Source organism: Melitaea cinxia, chromosome 1, assembly GCF_905220565.1.
Source record: "Melitaea cinxia chromosome 1, ilMelCinx1.1, whole genome shotgun sequence".
Lineage (NCBI taxonomy): Eukaryota > Metazoa > Arthropoda > Insecta > Lepidoptera > Nymphalidae > Melitaea > Melitaea cinxia.
This window is the reverse complement of record NC_059394.1, coordinates 10519067-10541434: the sequence shown is the minus strand read 5'-3', so window position 1 is coordinate 10541434 and position 22368 is coordinate 10519067. Positions and strand designations below refer to the sequence as shown.

Below are 22368 nucleotides of genomic sequence, written 5' to 3'. Positions count from 1 at the left end.
ATTATCTTAGATTTAGCAAATATTTTAAGTTACAGGCAAAGCCAAGGTTTACACACATAAGAGCTTTTTACTTTAAAATGTACATCAAGCAAAAGGCCTATCTTGTTGTTACATGCATGTAACAAGGAGGATCATTGGCTTCGTGGTCTTATTTTATTCATTACTTTCGGTCAGTATCTTTTCAGTATAGTAAACACGTGCAGGATAGAGTAGTACAAAACTTAAAACATTAAAACCATTCGCACAACAACACAATATTAAATATATTTAAAAAACCTGTGCTTATTGTTCAAAAAACCTATGCTAGTGTGAATCAAGATAGTAGGTGTAGTAAATTAATTTAATATCTTTTATTATTTTTTAATAATATAATTGTTATTAATTAAATTTATAAAATAGAATTAATAACAACGGGCGGCAGCGTCTTCGGTGCGACAAAGCCAGCCTTGCCGGTCACCAACCCGCCTAATGGCGCGAACTCATGTGTATTGTATATATTATAATATTTATAATATATATTTATTTAAATTAAACTGAATAACAATATCACCTCGTAATGATAAACGTAAAAGATTTTTATGTTATTTTATGTGTACGAGTTTAATATAAACAAAAAGAAAAAAATAAATAAAATGAAAATGCACCATATTGCACTATATAATATTCATTAGTTTTGTGTTTTCTTTAATTTGGATGACTAGCTTGTAAATACAATTCGAAGGTATTTTAAGTTTATTTTACACCAAAGTCACGGTGAAATCGTTTGTTATTTAAAGGTGTACATAGTATCATTTTTAGGCATGCATGTTTTTATCAAAAGGGAAAAACGTTTTTAAGTATTACGCCGCTGTGAGTACAAATTTAAACAGCATTTATAGTCATAAATCTTTATTCCTCAAAACTTTTAAAAAATATAATATTCTAGCTAGGTCGCTAGTTTGCTCTGAACCTAAACAGATTAGTGTGAAAACAAAGCAAAGTACCAAAATGTACAGTTTACTACGACAATATAAGTACACTTCATTGGTAAGGAGCACTTGCACTTTAAATAAACTCGTCGGGTTCTCTCGGGGCGTCCAAGTCGCGGTAGTGTATGACTGGACGGAACTCAGCGCCGCCGCCCCTTTAACAATCAACACCCACGTTAGTGGCGACGCTTCAAAACTGCCACAGAACGCATATTTGAATATTTTATATAATCTCAGCTTCCCGGGAAATTGTTTGTAGGGTGCTTCTTCTATGAGGAAAAAAGGAAAATCGATTTTTCGTTTTCGGACACTTTATTTATAAAATATTTGATACATCAATGTAATTAATTCTTTATTCTTAAAATTTAATGATATTTTTATATCTTAGTAATATAATATTACATCTGTCATCAAAATAAAAATAAAATAAAAAAGGGAATACAATTTGAAAAAATAAAATTTACAATTCTTGTTTTATTTAATCAAAATTCGTCTTAATATAAAATTTTCCCCGATAAATTACATTGGTTTATTTTCTTACAATGTTGTAAAGACCCCATTAAACTGTAACGTAAGTTAATTATTACGTCCGAATGATTTATATTACAACTGTTTTACAATAGAAACATTTTTCATAGCGTCACAGTACAACTTAGAATATGTCACCGCTATCCGGGAAGTCGAGATCGTTGTAAGCAATTATAGGCCGGGAGCGATCCACGTTTTCCCTGCAAATGTTATTCTTTTACTCAAAAAAAAATCTTTTGAAAAACATGTTAACACATAATACTACATAGTTATTATATTATTATTTCTATTATAAACCTTCACCATTGAAGCAAAAGCAATAAAATTAATAAAACACAAACAATACGTCTGATGAAGTAAATGTTAAGGTCATGCAACACAAAATATGTATGAGTTAGTTTAAAGCGGGTCACGAGAGTTGGGTGGGCCTGGCAACTGCGAGTTAGGTGTGGAGTTAGTAAATGTTACGTGTCGCTCTAGATAAGTAAATAAAACGGTAATATAAAATTAAAATATGTTGGTAATAATAACAACTCTTATCAACAAAATATTTGTCACACGAATTATGTAGGTATTCGATTTTTTACTTACTTACATTCTCATCTCTCATAATGATGGTGATAAATGAGAAAAAATTCGCCATATTTTCCATATAATAAAGACACCCTCAAAATACATGCAATTTTCATAAAAGAAATTAATAATTCTGAGTTTACTATACCTAGTTTAGATACAAGGTTTGCATATTAGCCAACTTTAAAAAAGGAGGAAGTTTCTCAATTCGACCGTATATACCTATATATATTTTTGTGTTCGCGAACAACTGTCGTTTATAAACCGATTTTAATGATTTTTTTGCTGGAAAGGAGATATTCCTAGGGTTACCATCCTTGGTATATATGTAAAAACAATGATGTCGTAATAAGTCTACTTCTGAACATATGTTTTTTTTTCAAAAAATATTTTAGCAATATTTTTTTATGTAGCAATTTTTTTGGTACTTAAATGTGTTTGTATGATGCGTAAATAATAAAGATACTATATCACTTTTAACCGACTTCAAAAAAGAAGGAAGTTATTCAATTCGACCATATATATGGTCGTGTGTCGTGTGTGTGTGGTCGTGTTGTTGGAAAGGAGATATCCCAAGTGCGGTGGTGGATCTGGTGATGGCATCCCCGAGAAATCGAGGGGAAAATTCGAAAATTATAGTGGCGACTAGTTCGTTTGTTAATTTTTTTCGTCTACTTATGTCGTAGGTCGTAGTACTAGTCGATGTAATTAAAGTCGGTTTTTTTTTTCGTTTGCCAGCAAACACAATTATAATTTAGTAACGTTAGTGAAATATAAACATTTAAGTGTAATCATATCTAGAAGAAGTAGAACTTGCAATATTAACATTCTATCATTGTCTGTCGCATTTACCAATGAGTAAATGTACAAATGCATGCGTCATTCTGCATACTTGGCAGCTTAACTTATACCACTCAACAAATTATCTTGAATAAACCACATTCTAGTCGTACAGTCATAAAAGTTCGAATAGGGATTGTCCTTTTGATACATAAAAGGATTCTATGAATCTTAGGAAAAAAATCAAGTCATAACATCTTTTTATTAAAAAAATCGTAATCATTATGTATGTAAAATAATTTTAAAAAAATGAATAAACGCAAAAACTCATTATTTTTTTTCATATTTTTGTAATGAAATACGAGTAGTTAAAGTATGGTATTTAATTGCAACGGTCACAGCCATGGATTGTACCTGTTGCGCTGGCGGTTGCGAGTTCGATCCCCGCACATGACAAACATTTGTATTGGGCATACAGGTGTTTGGCGTGGTCTGGGTGTTTGTGCAGTCCTTGTGGGTCTCCCCATCGTGCCTCGGAGAGCACGTTAAGCCATTGGTCCTGGTTGTTATCATGTACACCTGATAGCGATCCTTACTCATAGCAGGGAACATCTCCGCCAACCCGCAATGGAGCAGACTCCACCGATTAAGCTCTGATCCTTCTCCTACATGGGGAAAGAGGCCTATGCCCAGTAGTGGGATATTATTTATAATAATCTCAGGAAAAAAAACCGAAACAAATCTACTTGGGTATTCCAAATCATTCATCCTAACGCTAATATAACACTTGTGATCGTGTAGGATGTAAGCGCTTGTGTCTAAATATTTATTTGTGTGTATTTAAAATTTTAATAAAATTATTTCGTATTAATAATACTACTTTTTGCATAAATACATTTTTACCCGCGATTTCTCTAGACGTTAATTTTTATTACTTTTTAATTGGCATATTCGTCATTTGCAATTTAATTAAATAAGTTTTATTAATGTGTTACAAGTCATTCATCCCTTAGATAGTATGCAATAAATAGTAGACAATATGTGTTGGACTTAAATGACTTACTTTATTTACAAAATGTACTAATATTTATATTTAGCTGCCCGGACAGACTTCATTCTGTTAAAAGTTAATATTAAAAATATATATTATTTTGTAATAAAACCTTCCGTGGGCCTTAATGAACATACAAAAAAATAAATTAGCCGAATTTGTCGAGCCATTCTCGAGTTATGCGCTTAGCAACATTCATTTTTATTTATATAGATTTTATATTTTTTTATTAGTAAATCAATTATTATTATTCACTTCCTTAATTATCATAGTTTAAAAACGTCGGCACAATTGTTTTTGATAATCTCTAAAACAAACATAGAATATAGCAATATATTGCATATATACCAAAGCTGAAAAGAAATATTATTCTTTTCTGTAAGACGCTTTAAATATATAATAAAAAAATAAATAAATAAAATAACAGTACGCAAATGTCAGGCAAGCACTTCAAGCGAAAATTGAGAACTTAAGTGTAAATTTATTTCAAATCATAGTAACAGTTAAATTAGTAAATTATAAACTTCGTTTTATTCTGTAGCCAGAAGCATTGAATTTAGAAGTTAACACTTAAACCTATGAAACACGTATGAAATCTTCGTTAGTAAATTTTAATCATTTATTTACTAGTGCTTTGAAATAAACTTACACTTTAACCTTGGAGACCCTTGTTCGTTATGACATAACGTGATGACAATGTATTTAGGAAGACTATTAAGCTAATTTAATTCGTATTCGCTTAAGCAACTTCAGTAATCCGTACACATCTTCTATTTAATACAATATCATATTACGGACCTGATTCACTGGTTGTAGATAATGCAATTTAACGGGTGATGGTGTCCAACCAATAAAAATTTATGATATATTATTTTTTACCACCAGATTCCAGATGTTTATGACTTTATAAGATATGTCTTTCACAATTTTCACCAATAAAAACCTAAAATTGTTGTTTATTTAAGTGAGAAGATACGGGTTCTAATGGCTTACTCTACATCCTGCTGTTAGTCTATTCGTAATTTATTTGCAGATATAAGTATATATGGATAAAGTTATCCACAACTGTTGAAACCGGCCCTAAGTAGAATAAATGTTGTCTTATAATGTCATATAGAATAAGGGTCTGATTGATAATTTTAACTTCAAGATACAAATAACCTTGGAAATAGTGGTCAAATTCGAATTATACTTTCATACAAGTACCATATTGAACAGTACCTATGCGAGTAGTTATAAATTGGTGGTTCTATTATAAATTTCCATCTGTAGCAGTATCCGTTTCGAATACTTGTAAAGGTTTTTACTATGGCCGATATAACTGGACGAAGAAAAAGAAGACTAAAGACGACTAAAGAAGTTAAAAATTAAAAGTATCTTACACACTCGTGGTAATAATTTAGTAAATAAGATTTTTTGTTTGATAAAAAAATTGTGTAATATTAGATATTGTATGGTACAGACATCTTTGAGTGCAAGTCTAATTCGCATTTGACCGACTTACTTTACAAGTGATACTGTTTGGAGAAGCGAAAAAGTAGAAAAGCATAGGATTGTGTGGTTACACCAGCAATTCAAAATATAGTTTCTACTGATTTCAGTCAGCTCTATATATATTTTTATTTTATTTCAGCTCTACCAATTTCAGTATAAACTAAATCTAGTTATATTAAAAGTAAGAAACACAATCGTCTATTCTAGACGTTATCGCTAATCTAGGTAGGAAACGGACTCTGAGATGAGACTTTATGTAGAGACAGCACTCCATCCTATCCAGCAACCGCTATGGTGTAATGGTGCGTGTGCCGTGTCGGTGGCGTCTAAACACCGACGGTCGCGGGTTCAATTCCCGCTTGGAGTCATTTCCGGAGGAGGAGTTATTTCCGGTGTGGTTGTTCGTCCTTGTGGGTCTCTTCACCGTGCCTCAGAGAGCACGTTAACCTGTCGGTCTCGATTGTTATCATGTATACCGGATAGCGATCGAATTGCGCATTTGGAGTAGCGTGGTGGAATGAGAACTTTCTCCTACATGGGGAAAGAGGCTTATGCCAAGCAGTGGGATATTACGTAAGCGTAAACACTCCATTAGAGTGTTTACACCTCAAAATATTTGTCACATAGTAAGGTATTAGCAGTGTCCTTACCTGGGGCGTGAGAAGCGCGGGTGTCTCGGAGCGTAGGGCTGCGGAGGCGCCCAGGCGCCCCAGCCCCAGCCGCGGCCGCCGCCCGACCCGCCGTACCTGCGGACAACACACTACTGTATGAATATCGGGAATACCAACTTTACGTTTGGTATTTGAAAATATATGGCAATATTAGAGATGAGGCCAATTTATTTCGAAAAATTAATACCAGTTTTGTCTATGATCATCTAAAAGCGCCAAATATATATAACGTATTATGATCTTTTTATTATTTAATAAAATATTTTTAAAAAGACTGTATCATAAAATTATTTTAGTTTGAACACGGATTAAGTTTTATATGCGTGTGTTCCTTGTGCGTGACAATATGTGCGCGTGCATGTGTGCATGTATATGTGTTTGTTTGCTTGTACTTTACGCTTGTTTTTTGCGAACGTGGTCGTTAAGTAGTGGTGAGTGAAAATGTGTGGTAGTGCGTGGTATTGTGGTATTATACACGTGCTGTGTAGGCGCGTGTATATGGACACGCAGTCCACGCACGCGGGCGACTCAGGCCGCTCGGGCGTGCGTGTGTGCTTGTGTGCGCGTGTGTGCGTCAGTGTACGCACGGGTGCGGCGGCGGCGCGTGCGCGGCGGGCGGCGCGGCGCGCGCGGGCGGCTCGGGCTGCTGCGGGCGCCGCACGTCGCGCACGTACGCGTTGAAGTACGCCACCTCGTGTCGCACCTCGTCCACCTGCGGCGGCGCGCAATTTATTATAGCTATAAGGACAGGTAACTCGCGCGGCTTTTTCATGTTTTAGTTTATTTTTTAACCGACTTCAAAAAAGGAGGAGGATACTCAATTCAACCAAAAATAAATAAATATTTATATACTTTTTTATGTATGTTCGGGGATAAAAAACTTCCTCGTTTATGAACCTGTTTTGATAATTCTTTTTTTGTTGGAAAGGAGATATCCCAAGGGTGGTCCCATAATAAGGAAACCAGGAACTGATGACGGAATCCCAGAGAAATCGTGGAAACCCTCGAAAATCGTAGTGACGACAAGTGCGTTTGTATATTTTTTGTTTTTTGTCTACTTACGTTTTATTACTTGTGGATGTAATTGAAGTCGATTTTTTCGTTTGCGAGCAAACACAATTATATAACCTTCCTATCCAATCCACCTATTAAAATCTTGTTAATTTAAGCCAGCATGTGCCAAGAATAGCTTTTACAAACAACCGTTGAACCCTCCTACTTTTTATTACATTAAGTGAAATACAAAATTGCAACAAAGTAGGTTTGTAAAATTTACCACTTGTTATTTCACATCTAAATAAATAACAATATATGCACTGGCAGTATAACTTATACACTATTCGTTCTAAATTTAGTATCATTTTTAGATATTAGAGTGCTACAAAATTATAAAAATCTAACGTAATTTTCATACCTTTTCAGCGTGTTTGTTGAAAATATGTTTTCTAATGAAATCTGGACCTTTGAATTTCTTTCCACTGAGTGGACACAACCATTTATCTTTACAAAGCTCTTGTGTATTAGCTTGGATGAATTTTTCAACCTCTGCATCTGGATCCTGTTAAAATAAAATATAAACAATTATAAAAATCTTTGTTACAAACTACCATATAATTTACCAAAACTACTAAAACCTTTCTTACCTTTATTCCTAGCTTTTGCAGTTCTTCTTCACTAAGCGGTTTAATATCTTGAAGGAAAGCAGACATCTTTCCTTCAAAAGTCTTTATGTAATCTTGAATTTCTTGCTGAGTTGGCTGTGATATTGACATTTATTTGCAATTGTTAATAAATACTAATAATATTATAAGCTATTTTATTATAATATTGTCTTAGTTAGATCCATTACATGTATAATTGACAGTATAAAAATCTATTGCAATATATAAATTATTTCTATTATAATACGTTTTTTTTCTGACTAAGAAAATAAATAAAATCGAACCTTATTTGCAGGTGGTCCAGACCGTGCATGCATAATACCACAACGGTTTGGCATTTCGTCTTCATACGGGTACTCGCAGTGATTGTAATAGTCTACAGAGTGCACGATGCGCAAGTACAGCACCAAACGGTCCAATACTCGAATCAATTCTGGATCAGGTTGATCCTGTGTGGTCTCTGACGATGCTTCTAAACCGAGCAACTCTTCCTCCTCGGTAGATGCTTCCTCTATCAAGTGTTCCGTAATTTTGTGAAGTACGGGATTTTTGGAATTCAGGCTAAAGTTCTGCAAAGAAGTTTTGTTATAATAATTGGTTTTTTTTATTGTTTTATTTTAGTAATGCTGAAATTTGCAAATAATAAATAATTAAGGTGTATTTATTTATTTATTTATTTAACAATTTATGTACACTAGGAAAGCAAAAGGAAATAGCTCTTATAAACAATGCTGGTACAAAGGCACTACTTATCCCATGATGAAATCTCTTCCAGTAGTCCTGCTACAGGAAGAATTAGCATTTTAGGGCAAAATTAGCGTGTACAATCTAAACATATAGATAATAAAAATATAATATAAATACATAATTATACAATATATAAATAAATACATAATAATTTATACACACGTAGATACAAATAATACGATACTGTATGTAATTTTTGTAAAAAATAATCATAAAAAGCTTCCTCGAATCGACGATCGTGCTAAGCTGTCGGTCTGGCACGGCGCGCTCCAGCGTCACGCCGGACACGCTCCCCATAGGCGTGCCGTGTGCTACTGTATGCCGGGTACTGACCTCGTCGGCGCGCTCGGTGTCGGCGGGCGGGCCGGGCGCGGCCCACAGGCGCGTGCGCGTGTCGAGGTGGTGCGCCAGGCGCGCGGCGAGGCGCGCGTCGGCGCGCAGCACGGCGCGCTCCAGCGTCACGCCCGACACGGGCCGGATGCGGCGCTGCAGGTCGCGGTTCACGATCGCGCCCAGCTCGCACTCGCGCAGCTGTTTACCAATTACTTTTATTTACTACTTTCTTTTATTTGATATGGTAATCGTTGTTTTAAATAAAGTATAGCGTCGTACTTTTTAAATACACTCCAAAAAAAAAGAATATGCTCAATAAGAGCAATTTTTTTTAGCGTGCTACCTCGTAGGTTTTTATTGGGCCTACCATTTTTATTCGAAATTTAATTCTTATCGTGTAATCCAATTAAAGGGTCCAGCTGGATAAAGTAGGTTCAGCGGCCCCCTACCCTGCAGCATCCGGGTAAGTTTGTATTTCGCCAATGTTGCTATACTGTATGCATCCATCCTGTAACATCCCACTGCTGGGCATAGGCCTCTTTCTCCATGTAGAAGGATTGGAGCTAAATCCACCACGCTGCTTCAATACGGATTAGCAGATATGTTCCCTACATATATATAAGTAACAATCGCTGTCAGGTATTTATGATAACAACCGTGACCAACGGCTTAACGTGTTCTCTGAGGCACAGTGGGTAAGACTCACAAGGACAGACATCCAAACTGGAAAGACATATTTGTACAAACACAAATATCCACCTCGGGAGAAATCGAATCCACAAACCGTCGGTGTTTTCGCACCACTACACCAGAGCGGTATTGCCCGACAAGTAACTTTCAAAATATCTTTCTAGGGCCACTGACACTGACTTTATCCAGCTAAACCCTTTGAACGAAATTTGACCATTACTTTCTAAGTTATTAGTATATTTTTTATTTGGATAAACAATTTTTCTTACAAAATTAATGTAAAAATTTTACGGATTTACTTCAATAATAAAAACAAAATTTAAATCAGTTTCAAATTTGCTTAATCATGAAATATGCTATTCCACAAATCTAAAAAGTAAAAACGAAAATAGTGGCTACACATTTATTGTGTTTATGTATGGCCAAAAAATATTAAAAAAAAAAACATTCAGTGACACTATCAAAATACGATTCAATCTATCTTACCCGTATATTATTGAGGTTCCAGCAGATGTCTTTAATGTTGACCTCGCGGCGGAAGGTGACCCAGCCGCGCCGGAACCAGCGCCGCTCAGGCAGCGGGTCCGCTAACGCTACACGAAGGAATCCACCATAACGCTTGCACATCTGGACAAATTATTTATTGTATTACATTTTTTTTTTTAAATTATAGTCTAAATGTTCTTTTGTCATGTGATGACACATTTAAGAAAATTGTAATTATTTTTCCACAACATATATCTTAGCATTTACTCTGATTAAGAGGGTTAAAACCTTTGTAATTGTTAAAAAACGGAAGTTAACGAAAATTACCACCACCTAAAAATAATCGATATTTATATATTTTATACACGTACTGAGAATTATAACGAGGTGTCAAGAAATTGAGTGTTAAAAAATGTAATCAATCAAAAGACAGTTCACAAAGTAAAAAACTAGGCGTCGTATAACATTATGCGGTGTGGTTACGGCAGTAAAGAATGTAGCCACCCCCTCTCTTCGCGTGGGTGTTGTAAAAGGCGACTAAGGGATAACACAGTCCCACTACCACCTTGGAACTTAAAAAGCCCCATGGAGGGATAACCATCCAACTGCTGGCTTTGAAATACACAGGCCAGTGCGACAAAGCCAGTCCTGCGGTCACCAACCCGCCTGCCAAGCGTAGTGACTATGGGCAACACACATGAGTTCACGCCATTTTTGGTATGAACTTGTGGAGGCTTATGTCCAGCAGTGGACGATAGGTTCAAGTGATGAATATTTTCTTTATGTAGTAACAATGTATGTTTGTCATTTATTACTTGTCGCGCAACAGCCGAAAACCAGGGCTTTGTCCGTTGCTCCAACACGTCGTCACATTTATTACTTATTAATCTATATATGAAGCAAGAACTTTGTACCCCTTTTTACGAAAATTGCACGGACGGAGGAGTATGAAAATTCGCAACTTGTAGTTTATATAGAAGAGTGCAGAATGCAATTTTTTTTCTTTTTTGTTTTGCATAAAAAAGTCATTACACGATAAAAAAAACATTACACGCATTACCATGATACTCAACTTAATATAGAAGTATAGTGTTTAACCACAGAACTTTAATATTATTCAAACTTATAATTTAAATTAATTATGGTTGAAGTTCGACCACTGGGCGACCATTAGTAAAGTTAAATATATAATAAGTTTATTTAGATTTAATCCGAATATCAATTCCAACACTTACAGCTTCAACTTCAGCTTTTGTAATTGTGGGTGCTAAATTCCTCAAGAAGATCGATGTTGTCTTATGTAGAGCTCTGGATTCCTTTTTCTCAACAACAACATCATTAGCAGTTTCAGATTTGTCATTGCTATCATCTTTGTCCTTATCATCGATCTTCTTGACTGGTGACTTAGAGCGTTCCTTTTGTTTAGGAGATTTTTCTGGAGACTTGGATTTCGACTTTGATTTGCGTCGACTGGTGGATTCACCTTCGTCCTCCGAGCTTGATGACGAGGAACTCGAGGACGAAGAGCTTGATGACGATCCAGGTGGTGCTGTTATCAAAATCATTATTTTACAAATTATACAATTTAATATTAGCTTGATAAACTAGACGTAATTATGTACCTTTTAACTTTTTTCTTATTTTATTCATTTTATACAATAGAGTTAACAGCTAGCCAACATAAAACTACATAGGTTTATAAATTGTAATATATATGAACGAAAGTAAAGTATAAGGTAGGTGACTACAGATCAATATAAACAAATGAATTATAATTAATGCAGTTTGTGACAATTTTAAATCAAGGCATATGTGTAGTAAACCCATTAATAAAATACTGAACATATTTATATGACAAAAAAATATCTATCCTATCAAGCAAGAATACAAAGAATACTAAGATACAAAGCTAGTAATAGCATCTAATTTAAAATTTCTAATACATCTTATTTATAGTTATGCATATTTGTACTATTCCAGACTTCAAATTACTTACGGGGTTCTTTCTCCTGTACTTCTTGATCAGGTTCAGTTCCTGGGGCAGAGTTGTAACGAGAGAACAGTTTAGCCTGTTCTTGCAGTTGCCGGAGATGGGGATCAATCTCCATAGTCAGAGGTGCAGTTGGTTTCGACGAATCTGATTTTTGCTCCTATGAAAATTTTATGACTATTAATTAATGCACTAATCACATTTCATTCAAATTTATATGTTTTACATTATTGCTATAAATCAGCGTTACATTTTGTTGCATATATATTTCTATAGTAATTATAATTAAGGTTTCCAATGTAAAAGAAGTTACAAAGTTACAAAAACATACTTAACGACTAACATTAATACAAACTGAATTTTACCTTGTCTTTCCCTTGGTTATCCTTTTCGTCCTTAACTTTTATTTCGTCAACATCAATCACAACTGCTTTGTCATCATTTTTATCTGAAATTAAAATAAACTATTGTAATAAAAATTGACAATACTGTTTATTTTCACATAGGTACATATTGTTAGAAAAAAAAAGAACAACAATATGTCCATCATATAAATTTGTATTATTGTTATACATGCACAATTAATAATACATGCAGGAACAATAAAAAAATAAATAATCTTACCTAGTTTATCATTATTATTTTCAGCTGGTGCGGGGTTGTCAAGAGCTTTAAGGTCTTCCTCTGTTCCACCTTCTAACTTAATCACAACAGTATCAAGTAATCTTATAAGCTTGTCAGATTTGTCCACGTCCACTGTTACTTTGTCAAGTTCACCTTGCTCTAGTAGCTCGAGAAAAACATTAAGCCGATTCTGGAAATGTAAAGATAAGAAATTTGTTTTACACAAAGTCATAATACACAGTAGGTTGTAAATATCTTGGCTATACAACAGCATAGTGACAACAAAAGAACATTAAAGAGTTTCTAATTTTATATAATTATTATATCAAATAAATAATTTTAAAATTAAAATAAATAGTAATAGAAAATAAACCTACTTTTAATGCAGCCAGTTGTTCTTCTTTGCGCTTCACTGATTCCTCTGGATGATATTTTATCTTGAACCTAAGTAACAAACAATTTTGCTAAAGTTTTATCAAAGAATAAAGTACAATGTAAGACATTATCCATGTAAGTAGACCAAATTCCATTGAAATGTTAAATGTCTGTAAACTTAAGAATAAAGGATTTTATCAAAATTATGATACCTCATTATTTTTGTCACAATATTGCAGTGATACTGTACCTCTTTTGTCACGAAATCGAATATTTTTACTTGTTAATACATTTTATCTTGTGATCTTTTCACAATGCATGTTAAATAAGAAAGTGTCATTATGTTTGACGTCATTGAAATAGATGTCAGATGATTAAGAATTTGGTCTATCATACCTGAGTAATTTAACCTGTTAAAGTTGGTACAATAATACAAAATTGTTTATGAAATATTTAAAAAGCTTCATAGTCTCACCTGCACCATATTTGTGGCATAATAAAACCCTACCCCTAACAGTAACGAAACCCATAGCATTGCGCGCTACGGGTCAACGCGAAATAACTAGCTACGCACAATTATTTAACATTTGCATAAAGTTTGAATAATTTTCTTAACGGTGTCCAGCAATTCCATACGCTGTAGACTGTAGGGAAAAAAGTTTTCTATTAAAATTTGTATATTTAAAAGATTCTAAGCATAGCCTATAAACTATTCAATCTCAGTTTTTTTTTAAGTGTATAATAATGTAACTCACTGATTTTCGTCTATGGCATAGAATCTTTTAATTATGAGCAAATTGTCTTTATGTTAAAAATAATACATTTGATCCACCTCTTAAATGTATTAACTACAATCATAATTGATTGCTTTATCCTTTAAACGCATTAATGACAATCTTTTTTTAAACATTTTTGAATATCTCTATATATATAATCTTTTTTTATATATTGTTATTTATTTTAATTGTATTTCAAAACTTACATTAACAGATTTACTCTTTGTACAAGAAAAATGTAATAAATGCATATAACTTACCATTCTTCTTCCTTATGAGCAACAAAAAATTCATTTAGCTGCTGCCTTCTGAACTCCAGCTTGTACTCATTGTATTTCTTTATGGCTTCATCTTCTGTTATTGAATCATCCTGAGCTGCCAAAAAAGTCTTGAAGGTCATCATTGTGGGAGGACCATCAGTAGGCCCCATTGGCAGCACTGCATCCCTATATAATGATCAATGTACATAAGGATAAAGCTGTTTTTTAAAGAAACAAAAAAAAATAACATCATCATAAATGTTTTTATTTTGTATTTAATTATTATCTAATTTTCATAAATAAATAAAACGAGACTTCATATTACTAATGATTACTCTTAGATCATTTACAAATCTTTTGATAATTTGGATATGTTATCTCAATTATATGATAATTATATAACAATTGTAAATGTTTTTGATTTTTAAAAATAATTTGTTAATTTATATTTAACTATAATCATGTTAATGAATTAAACTATAATAACCTAATCCATACACGAAAAAATAATTTTACCTTGCTGGTACCGGTGGCATGGGTTGTCCGTATCCTTGATGTGCTGGATGAGGACCAAAATGGTCATGCGCCCATCCATAAGAGCCATACGAGTCATGTGGCATCCCTCCATATCGCCTATCGTCTACAGGCCAGTCAGGCCTGATACGTTTACTCGGAGGTCCTTCACCTCTTACCGGAGAGTATCCTCTGCTTGCACTAGCTCCACCACGATACTCTCGATAATCCGGAGCAGAACGACCTCCGCGAGACCTTTGACACACAAAATTACATATATAAATTCATCATTAATAAAAATGAAAAAGTACATTAGACATTCCTTGAAATAAAAACAGCTGATAATAATAAATCTGGTCCTACTTTGAAAATATTTTTAATGTATAACTTTGAACAAAAAACTTAAAACACACACGGAACTTTGAACAGACATGGACAGATCAAAAAAAATTGTAACATCTACATCTATAGTATCGTTTTTTTTTTTCTTTTTCTAAAATTCTTTAAATTCTTTCACCTAAAGAATGCTATGTTATTACTGAGATATATTTGCTATATTTTATAAACTGGAAACAGACAGCCCGCTAAGATCTAGACTAGGTAAAACCGAATTATGGGGTTTTTGGGTGTGGAGGGTGGAGGGTGGAGGGTGTAGGGGAATCTATACAAGGTAACACTGTCACACCTCAAAACCCCATGGTTATGGAGATATCCGTGGTTAAAGTTTTGAGGTTAGAAGAAGAATTTAAAGCTATTATAATACCTTTGAGCTCGTACTGTTTGCATTGTGTGACAAATCGACACTTTTAAACAAAATAACGCGTCAGACATAATATTCTAATAAAATTAGTAACATTGCGTGCTAGAATATAGGTTTAGAAATTCGAAAAATACCCAAAATCGAATCGGAGCACCCCACTGTCCACGTGGTCTTGGTCTGTCCTACCCCTAGAGTGTTTTTTTTGTGCCGCGGAGGCGCGGAGGGAGGGCAGCCCTCGCCCGCCGTGCGAAAGCGCGCGAACGAATGCGTAGAGGAGCGGCTGAGCCTGGTCGCCGAAGGCGACCAGCCTCCGCTGCGGAACGGAGCATGAGTGAGCGTGCTTTCGCACGCAAGGGCGGAAGGGCTGCACTTCCCGCAGTGCTGGAGCCAAGCGTTCCTCTAACTTTCGAAATTCTTCTTCTAACCTCAAAACTTTAACCATGGATATCTCCATAACCATGGGGTTCTGAGGTGTGACAGTGATACCAGGGGTAGCGTTCCCCACCCTCTCGCCCCCTTCCCCCCACGGTCCCGAAATTCGGTTTTACCTAATCTAAAGCTTTACCCAGACAGCCAAAATCGTGTAATGAAAGCGAGTGAAACCGGGGGCGGAAACTAGTGTATAATTATTGTGTAATACTATTTGGATAACTTGTTCTAGATTAAATATTTTCCTCAGTACTTTAGGTTATTACACGTAATTTGTTGTATTTTAAGCACATATGTTATTAAATTCATATTATCTATAAGTTAATCAAATACCTTAACTTAAAAGCGAATGAGCATCGTTTCGTGTTTTTATGGGCTGGGATAGGAAATTTAGAAGTTTCAATGGGTTGAGGATGGGATCTGAAAAAGGTCGTACGTCAACAATACGTCAAGTGGATGCATGAATAATATTAACTGGTTATTGAATAAATATTTTCCATTAAAAACAATAACCTACCTTTCAGACCATTCCTCTCGACCTCTACTCCTCTCTTCCCGCCTATCACTACTTCTGTAGCTACTTCCTTCAGCGGTTCCTCTCTCGCCACGAAATTTATCGCGTCTCTTGCGATCATATTCATCATCACTATCAGCCATTACTGTTTAATTGATAAAAGGTTACCTTAAAAATTCTATAAAAAAAACTATAATCAAATATTTGTACTTTATTGTAAAGTTGTAAAGTTTCGAGAACGATGACCCGTCGCGACTGCAGACCATAGAGTATTATAAATATTTGGCAGTAGGCATGACTACAGTATATAAGTGTATAATCTATGGTCTTGGCTCTGGCTTGGGACGGTGAACTTGTTGTATCCTGCTAGTAGCCTAGTAGCTTAACTTTTTTTATAATTATTTTTTTTTAGCGTGGCGAAAATCCTCATGGACACCCTCCGGTGCGGGGGCATAATAATAATAATAATCATTTATTTCAGAAATAAATCCATATTTAAAATTAAATTAAATTAAATTATGTGTTAGTAACAAATACACTTAAAATAAAATAAAACAAAAAGAGGGTTAGTAACAATTACATTATATAAATTAAATTAAATAAATTATAATATTAATTACGTGAGCTCAGAATGGAGGGAGGAGTCCAATGAAATCTCACCAAATCCCATTTAAACTGAGGGGAAGATAATCAAAAATCTCACATAAATTTCAAAAAATAGAAAATATTACGAAAATAATCGTACGGTCTCCGTATGAATTAGGACAAAACGAAAGTAATTTTAACATAAAGGTCATACCAATACAGGTATCTATTGACAGAACCCTTCTTCATTTCGAGAAGGTAGCTGATTGGAGAATCCGTTTGGGCTGGGTGGACTTTGACTAACTTTGCCAAGTCTTCACTGCAAAAATTGACATTCAGTGTTGAGACATGGACACTATAACGAAGGGAGTAGTCCATAAGCTTAAAGCAACTTAACGTGCTATGGAGCGGACTATATTTGGGGTCTCTGTCAAAGATAGAATCAGAAATTAGACTAATCAAGAGAGAATAAAAGTAGCCGACAAAGCAAGTGAAGTGGCAGTAGGCTGGTTACGTGTAACGCAAAACCGACGATCGGCTAGTGTGGACCCTGCATATTGGCAAACGCGGAGTGCAACTACCAACGATCTATATAAGACTGCCGGTAAAGGCTGGCTGGATAAGGACTACGAAAAACCGTGTATTATGGCGCTGCTTTGGGGATCTATGTCCAGCAGTGGACTGCGATAAGTATAATCTCTATTACGATTATTTTTAGAATAATTTTATTGAGTTAGGGAACAGCAAGAGATACCCTGCTCAAAAGTTGAAGCCGCACGTCTGCTGAAGGACCTCAACCTTATACTTTTGGTGATGCAGGTGATAACTGAGGTAGGGCACAGCAGGAATTTCCTGCTCAAAATATGGAGCAGCCCGACTTAATTAGTACCTCGACCTTACAGAAGATCAAAACTAAATAATACTGTTTTCAAGCAGTGTTGTGTTCCTGTTGGTGATTAAGGTGACCAGAGCTCCTGGGGGGCTCCTGGGATAGGGAATTGGGTCAGCAACGCGCTTGCAATGCTTCTGGTGTTGCAGGCGTCTATAAGCTATGGTAATCTCTTACCATCAGGTGAGCCGTACGCTTGTTTGCCGAACTAGTGGTATAAAAAAAAAATACAAGCTGTGTGGCTACAGCATAAAAGAATATAGCCACCCCCTCTCTTCCAGTGGGTATCGTAAGAGGCAACTAAGGAATAACAAAGCTCCACTACCACCTTGAAACTTATAAAGCCGACTGATGGCGAGATAACCATCTAACTGCTGGCTTTGAAATACACAGATCAAAGACGGGCAGCAGCGTCTTCGCTGCGACAAAGCCAGCCCTGCGGTCACCAACCCGCCTGCCCAGCGTGGTGACTATGGGCAATATATATGAGTTCACGCCATTTTTGGCCTGAACTTGTGGAGGCCTATGTCGAGCAGTGGACTGCAATAGGCTGAAATGATGATGATTATGATGACTTAGATACATAGGAAAATATTCCTTTCACTTATCACATCTAGTAATTAAGTATGACAATTAGAAATAGAAAGAAGATACATAGAAGAAAGATTTTTAGCAAATTCGTATCTATATAAAAAGTTCAACTTTGAATCTATAGAAATAAATAAAATTGAAGTATCTGTTTGTAATATTAAAATAACCGCTTTTTAATAAATGTATATGAATATATACGCGGTACATATACCAAAATAACATTTTTTACAATTTTTGTCGGTCTGTCTGTCTGTCTGTTTGTGCTGGTTAATTTCTGAAACGGCTGATCGATTTTCACGGGACTTTCACTGCCAGATAGCTGATATAATAAGGAATAACTTAGGCTAATTTTATTTTAGAATTTTATTTATTTTATAACTCCGCGAATTGAACAATAACTTTTTTGTTAGATTCCACGCGAACGAAGTCATAGGCACAGCTAGTTGAAAATAAAAAAAGGTTGTACAATAAAACCAATCATTATCAAAACTTATCTTTATTGCTTTTTATTTAAATATAAAAATTTAATAAATATGATTAATTTCTTTGAAAGAAAAAGTATCAAGAGCAATGTGTTTCGTCACTAAAATCACCACAATCATCGCGTCCATCGCACTTAGCTCCAAGTGTTACACAGCGTCGGTTCTTACATTGCATTTCATGGGTCCTACATGCGATATCGCAACCCTGAGGCTCGTCACTTCCATCAGCACAGTCTGCTAATCCGTCACAAAATCTCGAAGACATTATACACTGCCCGTCTGTACACGTAAATTGATCTTCCGGACACTCTAAAATTAAAAAGAAATTATTACTTATCTACTATAATAGATCATTATTAATTATTGCCTTGAAAAGAAATATACATAAGTATATTTCTTTTCAATTAGTTATACATAGGAAATAACAAATAAGAAATCCCGTTATGTGAGCGACTACATTCGTAACCCAGTTTTGTTGGCTACTGAACGGTATAACAATAATTCACAATTAATTTAACATTTATAATTATATTATATACTACAAAAGTCCTCCCGTGACCATGTTTGCTGTAAAGTATCCGAAACGTCGGGAATCAAAAGTTAATAAACCACGATAAAATCCAAAAAAAGTTGTTTCATTAAATGAGTAAAATTCGCGTAAACATTAGAAAACACTACAAAATATATTATACGCATATTATTATTTAACGATAAAAAATACAAACAATGTAGGGAACAAGGAACAGAACAAAATCGCTTGCCTGAACAACTAGTAGATAACTAAAATGTAGGTAAAGTTTGAAGACCAGACCATTATTTCGCAGCATAAAATATTTTTAATAAATATCGTTACATTTCTGTCCTAGCGTTTAACCATTCTTGTATGACTATCCGTCTGTTACAGCGCTGACCTTTTAAAGCACTTATTTGACAATTTCTGAATATATTAAATGAGGGCAGGTAATACCAATGAACGTTTTATTCACGCTTTTGGATCATTCGAAATTTAACTGTGGTTTATGTGCCTCCTTGTTTGAGTCTATTATGCCACTTTTGATATTTAAAAGACGAACTTCAACTTAATAATAAAAAAAAGATAGGTAAATAAAGGTTAAACCTCGTACCCATGGTGCAATTGAGTTCATCGTAACCGTCCCAACAATCAATAACTCCATCACACAAATTTTTTTTCGGGAAACATGATATAGAATTTCCACACCGGAATTGTTTTGTTAAATCACATTCTGAAAAAAAAACGCTTTATTACGACAAAAAGTAAAATTATAATCGTAAAAGTAAATAACATAAATAGTTAATATAATATTGCATTGTTTATACCCGACAGTCTCCTTAGATCTATTTAAGACAGCATAAACATTGTATTTTGTTTTTTTTTTTTAAAGTAGGTACTTACCACAATGCATTTCGTCAGAACGATCATAGCATTGTATAAATCCATCGCAACGTGCTTCGGAGGGTACGCAAAAACCATTTCGACAACGCCAATCATGAGATGAACATGATACTTGAGTTAGCAATCGACAGACGCGTACTCCACGACTTTTATCGACGAGTTGGCAAGCTTCTGTTTCCATTGCACATAGCCCACCACAACCTACAATTATAAAATAAAAAATAACAATATTCCTTTAAAGATAAAGGATATTTCTGGAATTATTAATTTAACACACAATTTTCTTACGCTTGACGATTAAAATTTAAATAAACAATTCTCATTAGCAGCAACCAATAGGATAATAATCCTGTCTCTAGGGTTATGGAAGTACAATAATATGAACACTAATGCCTGTACTCCGACAAACTGTTTAACCCATTACATTAATATTAGTTACTCATGAGCAGACATCAAACTTTAGACAATAATTGTGTTTGCTCGCAAATGAAAAAAAAAACCTACTTCAATTACATCGACGAGTAATACAACGTAAATCGACGAAAAAATAGTCAAGTAAATACGCGTTTCCAAAGATTACTCAAAAAGTAGTTATCAGATCTCGATAAAATTTATATGTAACCGTTAAAAGTTATTGCGGTTTTTCGAGAGTTTCCCTCGATTTCTCTAGGATTCCATCATCAGATCCTAGTTTTCTTATCATGGTACCAAACTAGGGATATCCCCTTTCCAACAAAAAAAGAATTATCAAAATCGGTACATCCAGTAGAAAGTTATGGGGTATAATACAACGTAGGTCGACGAAAAAAGCGTCAAGTAAAAACGCATTATTAGATATAACTCGAAAAGCAGTTGTTAGATCTCAAATAAATTTAAATGGGACCAAATGACACACACCACCTTTCGACCAAATGAAAAATTTGTCGAAATCGCTCCACCCATCAAAAGTTCTGAAGTAACATACATTAAAAAAAAATACAGTCGAATTGAGAACCTCCTCCTTTTTTGGAAGTCGGTTAACAACCGTTGGAGTAACTTCATCATTATAAAATTTGAAAGAATTAAAACAGAATAAATGTTCTTCTTAAATAATACTAAAAAATAATAAATACCTGTAGGATCATCTACGTCGATAGCCTGTTTGCAAATCGACGTTCCACTAATCTCGTCTAACATACAAATTTCATCTGTTTGGCACGAACAAAATTTATTTGTTGTGTTTTCCATTACAATCTGACTAAGATTATTTTTTCCTAGTTTCTTGTGGTCGTCCTTAGGATATGTTTTAATATTTTTTCGTATTTTTAAAATAATATTATGTATTGGAGAATTATTTGTCGTAGTTGACAATAAAGGTATTATAGTCGTGTGATTCTCTTTGACATATTCCGTGTTGTTGGGTGTCAGCAGATTTGTATAAAAATTTATGACTGCTGACGAAGTTTCATTAGTAACTATACTCTCTGTTGGCACTGTAATTGTACTGGTATCATTCCTTACTTGATTAAAATTAAGGGTAGTAAAGTTCACTAACACCAAACTTATTATTATTATTGCTATAATCATCACACTAATTGAGCAGGCTTGAATTTGAGTCCGCCTTTTTTTTGAACCTTCAATTAATGACCAGTTAACAACACATCCAATACCTTTTAGGCTCTTTCTCAGTCTTCTTTGATTTAAATTTGTACACGTGTAATGTTGAGGACTTGTATATTTGTAACGGAAACTGGTATCGATATGTCTGGATATAGTCGGAATATGCTGTGTGAACTCATCGTTGTTTATGCATAAATCATTAGTTAAGACCTCTTTGTTAGAGTAATCACCTAAATTATTAGATTGTTCTAAGTAGCTATTGCTTGTCAGAATTTCAGACTTTGTTTGTTGTGAATTTGATTTTGGTGTAGAATAATCGTTCGGTAAGAAAATATTTTTAGGGGGTGTAATACCGTAACTTCTTATCTTGCCTCTACAAGTATAACAATATTTTGTAAGTCTATTATCCTTAAAAGGTGCATTTATAATAGCTTGTCTTAGATTACTATTTGACCAAAGATGTGAACAGTAGAGTGTGTTCCAGTTAGAAGTTTCGTCAAAATCGCAACTTGATTGCGTGCTATCACCAAAGTTACTTGATAATGTCATGATTTTCTTATAAAGCGCACCATTTTTCTAATTATT

At 34.5% G+C, this 22368-nt stretch overlaps 2 protein-coding genes across 2 annotated transcripts; both read right to left on the bottom strand.

The window, feature by feature from the left end:
* Nucleotides 1–871: 871 nt before the first annotated feature.
* LOC123656684 (serrate RNA effector molecule homolog) lies at nucleotides 872–16366 on the bottom strand. The gene is given in 16 exon segments (XM_045592344.1): nucleotides 872–1123; nucleotides 6045–6140; nucleotides 6653–6777; nucleotides 7480–7623; nucleotides 7709–7822; nucleotides 8011–8295; nucleotides 8816–9004; nucleotides 9983–10123; nucleotides 11218–11531; nucleotides 11979–12149; nucleotides 12328–12420; nucleotides 12597–12786; nucleotides 12974–13040; nucleotides 14008–14193; nucleotides 14524–14775; nucleotides 16227–16366. Coding segments are annotated over 16 exon segments (2586 nt in total). The 3' UTR covers nucleotides 872–1044.
* Nucleotides 16367–18768: 2402 nt separating this feature from the next.
* On the bottom strand, nucleotides 18769–22332 carry LOC123653533. Its single transcript, XM_045589526.1, has 4 exons — nucleotides 21297–22332; nucleotides 20185–20385; nucleotides 19895–20014; nucleotides 18769–19079 (listed from the first exon to the last, which is right to left on the bottom strand). The coding sequence occupies exons 1-4, from the start codon at nucleotides 22330–22332 to the stop codon at nucleotides 18850–18852; spliced, it is 1587 nt and encodes a 528-aa protein (XP_045445482.1). The 3' UTR covers nucleotides 18769–18849.
* Nucleotides 22333–22368: the final 36 nt, after the last annotated feature.

Coding starts and splice junctions, on each gene's coding strand:
- LOC123653533 (XM_045589526.1), bottom strand. CDS start 22,332: ATGACATTATCAAGTAACTTTGGTGATAGCACGCAATCAAGTTGCGAT. Junction 20,386..21,296: donor CGACGTAGATGATCCTACAG/GTATTTATTATT, acceptor TTATAATTGTAG/GTTGTGGTGGGCTATGTGCA. Junction 20,015..20,184: donor TTCTGACGAAATGCATTGTG/GTAAGTACCTAC, acceptor TTTTTTTTTCAG/AATGTGATTTAACAAAACAA.